Here is an 11912-nt window from a genome sequence, read left to right as displayed (position 1 = left end):
GGAGCTGCCTGCCCAAATAGCTGCTGTTTGCTCTTTTGAGCATGGCATGCCTCAGTTGCAGACAGTTCCAGCCCTTTGGGAAGAGGGCAGGGATGATTCATCCTCGAGGAGCAGGGGAAGGAAGGGGGTGTTGGCAGCCCCGGCTCTCAGATGTTTCACAACAATGCTGAAGAAAAGCTGCTGTGCCTCTTGCAGAGTGGAGTGGAGAGGGGATTGAGGGGCTGGATTAACCAGCACACTCCAATATTTTGTCATTAACCACTGCTAGCAAGGAATTCTTGACTATCCTTAGGCTTCTCTTCTTGTTTAATTGGAATACCCCAAGGACTCTCTAATTCTAAAAACCATGGAGCTCATCACAGTCTGGAAGGAGCCTCTCCATCAGCTGATAGCAACATCTTGGGAGAAACAGGGGCCTGGCTGTGCTTCTGGCACAGAGTAAAACAGCACAGAAGCACCCAGGAGTGGCACAGCCAGAGAGCAGTGGAAAGGTTTTGTCAAAATCCATAACATGTTTTCCTTATTAGAGCCAAGCTCGAGTAGTCAAGATGAGAAAGAGCCTTTCAGAAAAGAATTTAATTTCCTGTGTTGCAGGCTGCTGTATAAGAGGATGCTTCAGGGGGCAGGAGCAGAACTTTCATGAGTGTGTCATGTGTTAGAGCATGAATTTCTCCCTATACATGGGCCAGAGATATAAGAAAGGATCATAGAACAATTTGGCTCACCCAGCTCCACCCCTGCCATGGCAGGGACACCTCCCACTGTCCCAGGGTGCTGCAAACCCCAATGTCCAACCTGGCCTTGGGCACTGCCAGGGATCCAGGGGCAGCCACAGCTGCTCTGGGCTCCCCACCCTCCCAGGAAACAATTCCTGCCCAAGATCCCATCCATCCCTGCCCTCTGGCAGTGGAAGCCACACCCTGTGTCCTGTCCCTCCATCCCTTGTCCCCAGTCCCTCTCCAGCTCTCCTGGACCCCCTTTAGGCTCTGGAATGGGCTCTGAGCTCTCCCTGGAGCTTCTCCTCTCCAGGTGAGCACCCCCAGCCTGGCTCCAAAGCAGAGGGGTCCAGCCCTTCCATCATTTTGTGGCCTCCTTTTGACTTATTCCAACAGCTCCACATCCTTTTTCTGCTGGAGGCCCCCAAGCTGAACACTCCAGGCACCCAGAAGAACATAAAAGCATAAAATCAGAGCAAAAGAGACCATTGTGGGGACAGAGCACAGGCTGGGAATGAGACCATTGTGGGAGGGTATTTCAGTTCAGGAGCTGGAAGATGCAATCCCCCTCCCTGGGGCATCTCCCTCCACCTTCTGTCTGGGCAGGGAGATGGAGGCACTGGGAGCTTGGCTTGGGCAGGGTTTTCATCCCCAGCAGTTCTTGAATCCACTCCCTGCATGGCTCTGACTCTGCCAATGGCACAAAAGGGCCCCAGCAAAACCAGCCATGAGTGTCAGGGAAGGGGCAGCAGCAGGAAAGTGGGAGCTGTTCTGCACTTTTATTTATATTCATATTATTTCTATTATTTCTATTATTTATAATATTTATAATATTTATTAATGTTTATATTTACTCATGCTTTATATTTTATCTGCATTTATAGCTGTATTTTATATATATGTTTAGATATTTATATTTAATAACAGTACCATAAAATTGTGACCCCAAGGAACTTGAGTTTCTCTCCACAGATTTGCTGCATGACCTCAAAAAAGTTGCTAAACCTCCTCTTGTTTTTCAGTTCCCCACTTCACATCAAGGGGCATTTTTCTGCTCTACCCGGGTAGCTGTGACTATTTAATTCATTAGGGGAGTGCCATGTAAAGTATATCAATATAAACTAAAATACACAGAATGGGGTTTGCCCATTTCCTTTAATTTTTGAGAACAAAGTAAGTAGACGAAATTCTTGTGCCCTCCAAAACCAAACAGAATCTTTCTTTGTGTAAAATGTTACATAAACCTTAGTGGTTGTTCATTTTTATTGTATTATTTTTAATAATTCTGCACATATTTCAGAAAAGGGCAGTTTGTTCCTACTGCATAAAAAAATCATCACCATAGAGCTGAGTTTTTTACATTTCCCCCTTATATAATTTCAAAAAAACCCCCAAACACAATAAGGAAGCTTACCCTCCCACTTCCCTCCCCACAAAAAAGAAAAAAAAAAATCTGTATTTTTAAAATCAGTAAGGTGTTAAACAAGTCAGATATTAGGAGCACACAGAGCACAGCACATCAGTAACACTGGGGATGCTTTAGAGCACGCCAGGCCCTGCACAGAGCACAGGGAAAGGTTGACAGCAGCAGGAGCAGCTCCTGGACACAGCCCAGCCTTCCTGGAGAGCCCAGGGACCTGCACAAGCCACGGGGCTTGGCTCCTCTTTCTCCTACAGGAGCGTTTATCCTGCTCCCAATGAGGCCTTAGGATTTAGCTTCTGTATTTCTCAATTCCTGTACTGCATTAGTGCATAACTCTAAACTCCATATGGAGTTAGCTACTGTCTTCACATTTTATTCAGACAAAACAATTCCTCTAGGCCTGAAACTCAAGGACACCTCACTGCCTCAGACCCCAGAAAGTGAATTTAGGGGCAGCAAAGTGGGGGTAAATGACTTAAATTACTTCATTACCTGCAGCTGTAATTGGAGGATTAACCCCTGATATGTGAATGGACCAAACTGTAATTGTGTGAAAAGCTCGTGAGCATTGTCCACCTTGGGTGCAGCCTCTGGGAGGCTCTGACTGCCCAAGCTGTGCCTGTTGAAGGCCTTCAGTCAATCCCCACTTTATTCCCTTATTCTGCTCTAGGGAGCTCTCCCAGGCAGCATTTGCTGTCCCATCTGGGGTGCCAAAGCCACCAAGGCATCACCCAGAGCTGCCATGGCCTGTGTGGGGTCACTTGGTGCCCCAGGAGCAGGCCTGCCCCTCATGGATCCTCAGGATCCTGACTGCCCAGGGAATGGCCCTGAAATCCAGCCAAGCACCACCTGAAGGATCTCAGGAGTTCTGAAATCAGGGCCAAGCACGACCTAAAGGTGCACATCCCTTCTCTGATCAGAAAATCCCTCCCATTCCCCCTGGCAGGGACCATCACCTCCCCAGCCCAGGGCTGGCTTTGGGGCCTCGGTTCTGCAGCCTGGGACAGTGGAGAGAAAGCCCAGCAAGGGACACTGGGTCACAAATATTTCTGACTCACTGGGACTTCCAAAAATGTGAATTCCTAGATGTTGGAGTCAGTGTCAGTTCAGTTTCTTCACTGGATATAAATCAATCAGTGGTTTCATTTCTGGGAAAGTTTCTCTTGCAGTATTGTTTTCCCATGGGACTGAGTTTGCCTCTGAGGGAGGCAAAAATGATGGTTCTGTGCCTTCCTAAATCCAAATGTCCTGCCCCAAGCACCTCACAAGGACACATGCAAACAGGACTTGGAGGAGTCGAAATCCTCTGCTAGGCCTCCATCTTGCCACACACAAAATAAACCCCTACAAATAAGATAAAGTAAAATGAAATTACTCTATTAGATTTAATGAAGTGACTTGAGACAAAGCAGTTCCATAAAAATGCTTTTTTAAAAGAAGTAACAGCAAGAGCTCAGAGAAGTGCTGATGCAGATACAGTTTCCAACATTAAGATGTATTTAGTGATTTCTAGGGAAATATTTCCTTGGGAGAAGGTCAGGAGCCATTTCTGTTGGTGACAACTCCAGGTGCTGTATCTGAGCTCCAGAGGGTTGGAGTTGCAGAGAAGGCAGCAGGTTTTATGACATTTCTTCTGGGCTGTCTCTTGTCTCTTCCCCCAGATCCTATGCAGTGCAGGATGCTGATCCTCCACAGGTTTCTCACACAACCAACAAATAACAAAAACAGGCCAAGAAAAAAAATTGTCCAGAACAAATAATAATGGTTGGAGTATTATCAGGTAAAAACCTCCCATCCTGAGACAGAGTTTAGGGGGTTTGATACTGGGCCATCTGCACACCTCCTGGAACAACCATCCAGCAGTGGGATCCACGTACAAAACCAGCTTTAAACCCAGGGATTCAGCCCAGACCAAGGCCTGGTGTGCCACATCCCTCTGTGCCACCCAGGGGTCACAACATCCCTGGGTGAATCCCTTCTCCTCAGCACACAGAAATGACCTCCTGGGGCTCCTGCACACATCAAGGACGCTGCCCAAACCTTCTGCTGCAGAAATCCCTGCTCTGACTGCAGCCCAAGCCTCCATCCCAGCCAGGGCAGAGGAACCTGCCTGATCAGAGGGGACTGAAAAGGACCTTGAAGAGGAATGAGAATGCCCTGAGCTGGAAGGAGCATCCAGTCCAACTGCTGGCCCTGCCCAGGACTCCCCAAAGCCCACCTGTGCCAGCAGAGCAGCTGTGCAACGTGCTGCACATCGGCATTGCAGCGTCCTGGGTTCCTTTGGAGGGAACGAGCTGTACAGACAGACAGAGCCCTAAACCTGCTCTTTTCCCCTAGAACACCTCCATCTCTATGCAAAAACCTTGATCTCCTGCTAGAGGAGCACAGACAAACATAGGTCACTCCAGGGAGTGGGAAGGGCCAGCCAAAATTCAGGAGCAGCCACTCAGGGAGGAAAATGGAAAGGTTTGGGAGGTCTCCTGAGGAGCACATCCTCTCAGAGACCAGGAACTTACAGCAGCAAAATTCAGAGCCCTTCAGAACCAGCCTCTATCCCATCTCCAGGAAACCAGTGGCTCAGGATGGGCCCATTCCACATTTCCAGCCCTGCTGAAGCCAGTGGAAGATGAAGGGAAGGAGGTGGGAGCAGCTGAGGCACCCATGGCATCACCAAACTCACCCTGAAAGGAGATTTCTTCCCAAGCAAACCACAGGACAGGCTGGTCCCCTTTATATACACACATGGAATGGTCTGAAATGCTTACAGGTTAGGTCTATACAACATTACACCTGCCACAAATCAAAGTAGAAAAGTTTTACAGCACATTATACAGGTCCCTCTAAAGTCTAAAAAAAAAAAAAAAAACATTGACTGGAATCACCATATTACAAGAAGTCATCACTAACAGACCATATAATACTATTTCTTTTTCTTTTACAGAATCATTATGGATAGAGTAATTTAAAAAAATCACTTTTTAAACAAGTATACAATTTTCACTTTAAAATTAACTGGTTAATAAAATTCTGTGCAAAACAAGCCAGCCTCTATAATTAAGTGAATTTATTTATTTCTTTATACAAAAAAAATAAAACAACAAAAAAAGTTCTTTCAGAAATGTGTCTCCTTTTCTGTGATGGTGGAAATGGTGCCATCTCCTTTCAGTTTGGCATCGCAGTCATTTATTGCTGCAATGTAGGCTCCTCCTCCCAGCTTGCCCCGCATTTTCAGGTCTGAGCTAGGTGTAATCAACTTCCTGAATTTCTAGAAAATTGGAGAAATTGGAAATCATTACGTTTTCCTTGGTCACAGACACACCTCTCTTTAACAGAGCGATTATAAAAGGCTTTTCTCCTGCACGTCTGCTTCTCATTTATTTCCCTGTTGTTAGCACATCCTCAGTCCTGCAGGCTGCACAATTCTGAATAAATCCCACCAGACCAAAGCTCAAACCGAAGTGAATTTTTATGCTGATTTAATAATCTCCTTTCATGAAGGCAGCACTGTGTCTGTTCTACAGGTACATTTTGTTTCTCATTTTATCATCAATGATGTCCACTGGAAAAAGCAAATAAACCAGAGACAGCCAAAGTGTATTGAACTGTGAAAAACACAAATATACTTTCTCTTTTCTAGCACTGACATCCACAGCAAGGTTGCTGCTCTCAGCAGGAAGCTGGCTCCCCAAGAAGCTCCCAGCTGTGATTAAAACAATCCTCTTGTCATCCTGGCAGGGAAAAGATAACGACCTGTCTGCAGTGCTGCAGCTCCAGCAAAGTCTGCTCACCTGCAGGGACAGGTGGGGCTGGTGCATTGAGGAAATATTTAATGTTTAGATTTGTGCAGACTTCCTTTTTTGACTCTTTGAAACAACTAAATCGTGGACAATTCACTTTTAGTTTATACACCCAGTAAAGATTTCCTAGGTAGTCTCCAGGCTGTGTTTAATCAGCTGAATGGAGGCTTTGCAATATGAACAAAACAAGAATTTTCTGCTATGTTGAAATCCCAAATGGCTGAATAAGATTTTTATTTTTGTTTCTTCCACTGTTGCTTCCTTTGCTGCCTTTCTTTGGAGCTCCCACAGAAATGAGCAACATTCCAAGCTTAAATTTGACAATAGCCTCAGCCTAGACCTGAGCTAACCTGGCACCAAATGTCAGAAAATTCCACTGAATCTCTTTACTGCCTGAGTTTCTCATTTATAGTACTGAAATTGGGAAAATTGTCCAGAAAATGGGAATGTGGGCAACCAAGCTCCTGGAGAAAATCCTGACAGCACAAAAAGGAAAAAGGCGGCTGACCTGAGGGAATGGCTGGTACAAATCTCAAGGGATTTGGGTGAAGTTACAGACATTTTAAGCTACAAATTGTGGTGGGACAGAGCACCTTAAATCAATAGTTTTGGTTAGTCTCCCACTGAAAGCAAAAACCCCAGAATTCAGAATAAACCAGAGAAAGTTCAGAATTCTCTTTCCAGAGGCGACTGAGAGCCCTAACCCAGGGAACAGGGATGTGGCAGTGCTGTTGTGATTGAAGGATGCAGGTGAGGGCTCCCTCCCCAGCTCTTTTTCCAGCATCACTGATCTGCAGGTGTCTCTCACCTCCATGAAGGTGCCTTCTGTCTTCCAGAGCTTGATGCAGATCCACAGTGGGATGCAGACCATGGAGGACAGTGCCATCATCCACCCGATGCCATAGCCCCAGTCAGGGTAGATGTACACATTGTTGTACTTCAGGGGCTTGTATTTCACCAGGAAGAAGATGAAGATGCCCTGAAACAAGCAGAGATATTATCAGAGGTGTTTGGGCAAACCCTGCATGTGCAACAAGGATTTGGCTGAGTGTTTAGGCCAGGCCAGGCTCCCTGAGGAGGGAGAGCAGAGGGAAGCTCTTCACTCAGAGAAAAAAAATCACCAGCTACATCATCTTTTCTGTACAGCTTAAATAACACATCTCAGAGGCTCCTGCAGAAACGAGCAACCTTTCAAGTTTAATCCTATTTACCTCTTGATGACAATAAACCCTGCACTTTGATGGCAAACAGCACCTGGGCAGCAAAGATTAAGTTTTGCTACAGCGAACCAGCTGTGATTAAGTAACACCAGCTGGGTTCTCTCCAGCCTGTCAGGATGAAAAAGGAAAGCCAAAATTTTTGAAGTTGCTTTAATCCACTGTGTGTATCTGCAGTTTTGCAGGCCAATGCTTTCATCCTGCCAAAACCCCTAAAAAATTTGTCTAAATTTCTAATCAAGCAGCTTGGACCACTTCAATGTATGAAATAGAGAGAAGCTACCATGTAATTTTCTCCAAAGTGGTGAAATGAATGCACAAGAGCAAATGGTATAGAGATCATTTCAGATTTGGTGGAAATGAATCAGAAATTTTCTTGTTTGCAAATGGGAACCTGAATCTTAAGGTACCCCAGCTCCTGTGGTTTGCAGTTCCATCACTGGAATATTACACAGCTGGAAGGGGAGTTGGCATCTAATCCTCAATTTTAGGAGCAATCAGATCATGCTGCTTTTGGAATTTGTCCCTGTGACACTGCCACAGATCTGCAGAGCTGGCACCAGCTCCCTCCCTCTCCTTCATGCCTGTGGGATGGACTTTGGGCCTCTCCTACTACTTTTAAAAATAAAAAAAGTCTTGTATCCTTCAGAAAATGTCCACTCTCCCAAAGAGAGAGGAGAAAGGAGGAGAAAGGAGGGGAAAGGAGGAGAAAGGAGGAGAAAGGACCCAGCACAAGTCTGGAGGAGCTCGAGCTGTGTGTTGGCACACAAGGTGCACTAACTACAGGCTGAAACATCCCTCTTGTTCTGGCAAATGTTCATTTAGGGCCCTGGCATTATTTTTGTTCCCATGATTGTACATACTCAGATTTTTCACGGAATATTTAACAACTTTTACAGATCCTACACAGTGGGCTTTTATTTGAAATACATGCTACATCTCAATAGGCTTTTTTCTCAACTATTAGCAGCAGCCAAATTATTAAAAAATCCCATGTGCAGCACCCCCTTTTTTATCTAAAACAAGTTATTGGAGATTCTGTACTTACTGCACAAATACCTGGAGTTAGGACCATCCAGCACCACTTAATCAACGACACAGGTTTGTATCCAATCATGTCTTCAATGTTCTCATAAAAACGATTGCTGCCTGCCCAAAAAGCAGAGGAAAAGCAGATATAGAGTGCACCTGGAAGGGGTTGGCCAGGTCAGGATTTACAGCAGTGAAGAGAAACACAGAGAGAGCTGGGAAGGCTGAAACTGCTCCTCTTTCCCTTGGAAAACTCCTCCCTGCCATCTGCCCGTGCTTGTGGCAGGGGTTGATATAAAATTCCTGCTGCTATAAAACTTCTGGGGCTATAAAACATTCATATCATACAGATCATTGTATCTCTTATCAGAGAGGGAGATTTGATTAGTGTGGCACAAGCTGTCACAAAAATATTAACATTTCATTTAGTGCTACTCTCCTTTGTCATCCACAGCTTGAGTTTTTCTTTCCTTCAAAGCATGTCTAAACCTAATATATTCTACTTACTTGATTTATTCTCTTCATTGTAGAATCAGGTTGTAAACAACCCCAGCCAAAGAGTACTATTTTATATTTAAATATATTTATATAGATGCTATGAGCTCATGTGTGAACCCAAGGACAGCTGAGCACATGTGATCTGCAGTTCTGTGTTGCTTTACAAAGTGGAATTATTCAGAATGTGCATCTTTGTGAAGAAAAACGCATTTGTGGCTGTTTTTGGGGCATGGGAATGTGAGGGGTCCCATTCCAGAAGGGTTCAAGGTTCTCACTTTGCTTTTATCCAAACAGGAAACTTTGATCAGAAAAAGAGAGCAGTTTTTATCACTCACCATACACCCAGCCTATGCAGACACACTCAAATATGGCAACAAAGAGCAGGCACATCCCACTGGCTGCATAGGAGTCAAAGAGCTGAAAGACATACATCCCACCCTGGAAGAGAAAAGAGGAAAGGGAAAAACATCTTGGGGTGGCACCGGCGGGGATATTTCATAGCAAATCTGTTTTAATTACACCTCCAAGCTGTTGGCTCCCTGGCAATCTTTCTGCTCAAGTTGGTTCCTTCTTGAACAAAGAAAATTCATTTCTTGGGGTTTTGTTCACTCTGCACTTTCTTTGAGGTGTTAAATCTGGAGTGAAGTAAATTTGATTTTTTTCCAGAAATGCTCTCCTGCCTCCCTGCTTTTCCCTTTGTTTGCTGTCACATCAAGCTGTAGATATTCCCAGGTGCTTCTGACCTCCAGATCTTGGTTCTGTGTCTGTGTTATAAATATGTAAAATAGTTAGTGAAAATGTGGGGAGAGAAGATAAAATCTGTAGCTCTGATGGTGTAGGGACCACAAAATGATTAAAGTGACCTAAAATTGGGAATGCAGCTCACAGATGTTAAGCCACATGACTGAAACAAGTCTTTATTATTTGTCACAAAGAAATAAGAATCATCCAATCAATAACATTATGGTTAAAATAATTAAAATAATATGGATAGTATTGCACTTTTTATGTGAGAAAATAATTTATCACATCTGCATTTATTATTGAAATAATGAGGAAGAGTCCACAAGAGAGCATTTCAATGGAAAGGAATTCTACGGAAGGAAAGAAGGGTTTGAGTTGAACCCCTCAGTTGGAATTTAATTGTGTTTGGGGGACTCATGTGATCCATTACATATCAGACAACTTTCTGCAGATGGAAGAGAATCTTAAAATAGGAAGAAAACTAAATTTCTACTGCAAAGTCATCATGGTGAGGCTCAGCAAATACCTGAGCAAAATGCAAATTCAGAAATCAACCAACTAGGACAGTACAAGGTAAGGACAACCAAACTCCTGCATGGATATTCCTGCAGTTTGGAGAACTTGCTTCATTCTTCAGGTTTATATTTCTTTAAGCCTGTATATCTTAATAGTTCTCAGTGCTCTGCTCAACATGTGCACTGTGGAGGGGTTATTCCAAGATTTCCCATTTTACATAGCAAAGATGATTTGTTTCACTGAGAAGGACTTACAGGTAAATATAAAGTATATAAGTATATAAAATTCCCGTTCAATGCATTATTTCACACAGAGCATCATATCTCTTATCAGAGAGGGAGATTTGATTAGTGCAATTAAATATTCATGTTCCAAGTTCCAGATTATTCCAAGTTGGGAGGGACAAAAATTTCTGCTCAGAGATTGGCTGCACTGATTGACATGGCCTGGTGATCAGGAAATCAAAGGTGGTTTAATTTTCTCTTTTCACTTTCCTTCATCCTTATTGTTCTTTCCATCCAAAATGGGGTTGCTCCTGCCCAGGGTAAGCAAGCAGAAACCATGATCAGTGTGTGTGGTTGGCTGGTGCACAGCAGATGGAATTTCCTTGGCTGTGCTGTGTGCTTTCAATGAAAACATTTCTTGAGCTCCCTGATAAAACAAGGCCACTTTTCAGATGTTACACAGGAGCTGAGAACAATCTCTCAAGTATTGTGCTGTCACATTCCTGAACGGGAAGTTCATCTGTGGCAAAGATTCTTGTGCTTTATGTGATTACAAACAGAAATTGCTCTTCTCTGAGGAAGGCAGCTCTCACCTCAGTCAGCATGATGAGCCCAAGGAAGTAGGACACGATGGAGAGGCCGAGGATGAGCAGCTCCCTCCTGTAGCCCCTGCGGAACACCTTGGGGTACATGTCCACCACAGCTGTCACAATGCTCTCCACACACACAAACTGCAACAAAGGACACCAAAGATCCACTGAAAGCTGTCTCCTCTGCTGCTGGGATTGGCATTTGCCACCTAACACTTTAAAGGTCCTCTATGTTTTCGTCACAGAGGGTGGGCGATCCCTGGGGATGCTCAAACTGAGAGGAACATCTCTGAATGTAACAGCCCAAAGTTATGGATTTCCACCAAATTCAAACACTTGGATTCTCCAATATTATCCCAGCCTGCATCTGCCCTGTAGCAGGTGGGTTCAATGAAAATGTGGCTTGAATGGGAATTAAATAATGTACAAACCCTCCATGAGACCATGTCACTCCAGGCACTTTTGCCAGTTTTGCCATGCATCCTCCAACCTGCTAAAGGAGCAGCAGGGTTCAGGGGAGGTTCTCTCCATTTACCAGAAGAGAGAAGTTCCCCAGAGCTGTTGTGTGCCCAAGCCAGGTACTTCTAACGAAGGAGGGCAGGAACATGTTCAGTGTCTTTAAACATCAAAAAAAGCAAAAGGCCTGAGCTTCTGATTCAGGGCTCTGGAGCAAGGTTTGTAAAACAGGCCCCAAAATTAATGCCCCAGAATAGAAATTGAAATAGTCAAGAGCAGAGTCCAGGAATTGTTCACTAAAAAAGAAAAAAATACTTTAAAGAACCTGTTAGATCATTACAAAGAGCAGTTATTAAAACAATTAAATTTAATGGTGGGAAATGTCATGCAGAACAAGCACTGCTGAGCTTTAGAATAATAAACTTTCTGAACCCAGTCATGCCAAGGGCTGAGCTGCATGCTAAAAATCCCAAGCACTTCACATTTTTCTTCAAGCAGCTTTTGCAATTTTTACAGGGACAACTTCTGTGCCGCCCCTTTGCTGCAGGATATGACTACACATTCCTTGCTGTGGCATCTTGCAGTAAAAATACACCATAGAAAATTACATTATCACTATCTGATATTCAGCTTCAAAATTCATTGCAAAGTGCTTTAAAATAGGCTGGTATTTTACTGAAGCGTGAATTTCAATCAGCCCTG

At 44.2% G+C, this 11912-nt stretch overlaps 1 protein-coding gene across 1 annotated transcript in view; it reads right to left on the bottom strand.

The window, feature by feature from the left end:
* Positions 1-3495: 3495 nt before the first annotated feature.
* SLC6A11 (solute carrier family 6 member 11) overlaps positions 3496-11912 on the bottom strand; it is an 89797-nt gene continuing 81380 nt past the window's right edge. Inside the window, exons 11-15 of the mRNA XM_033071381.2 lie at positions 10758-10895; positions 9016-9118; positions 8202-8302; positions 6745-6915; positions 3496-5404 (exon numbers count right to left, since the gene is read on the bottom strand). Coding sequence (XP_032927272.1) covers positions 5252-5404; positions 6745-6915; positions 8202-8302; positions 9016-9118; positions 10758-10895 — 666 coding nt within the window. The 3' untranslated portion in view covers positions 3496-5251. The remainder of the gene's footprint in view (positions 5405-6744; positions 6916-8201; positions 8303-9015; positions 9119-10757; positions 10896-11912) is intronic.

Source organism: Catharus ustulatus, chromosome 13 (genome assembly GCF_009819885.2).
Source record: "Catharus ustulatus isolate bCatUst1 chromosome 13, bCatUst1.pri.v2, whole genome shotgun sequence".
Lineage (NCBI taxonomy): Eukaryota > Metazoa > Chordata > Aves > Passeriformes > Turdidae > Catharus > Catharus ustulatus.
Note: the sequence above shows the minus strand (reverse complement) of the source record. Positions and strands in the feature narration are given on the sequence as shown.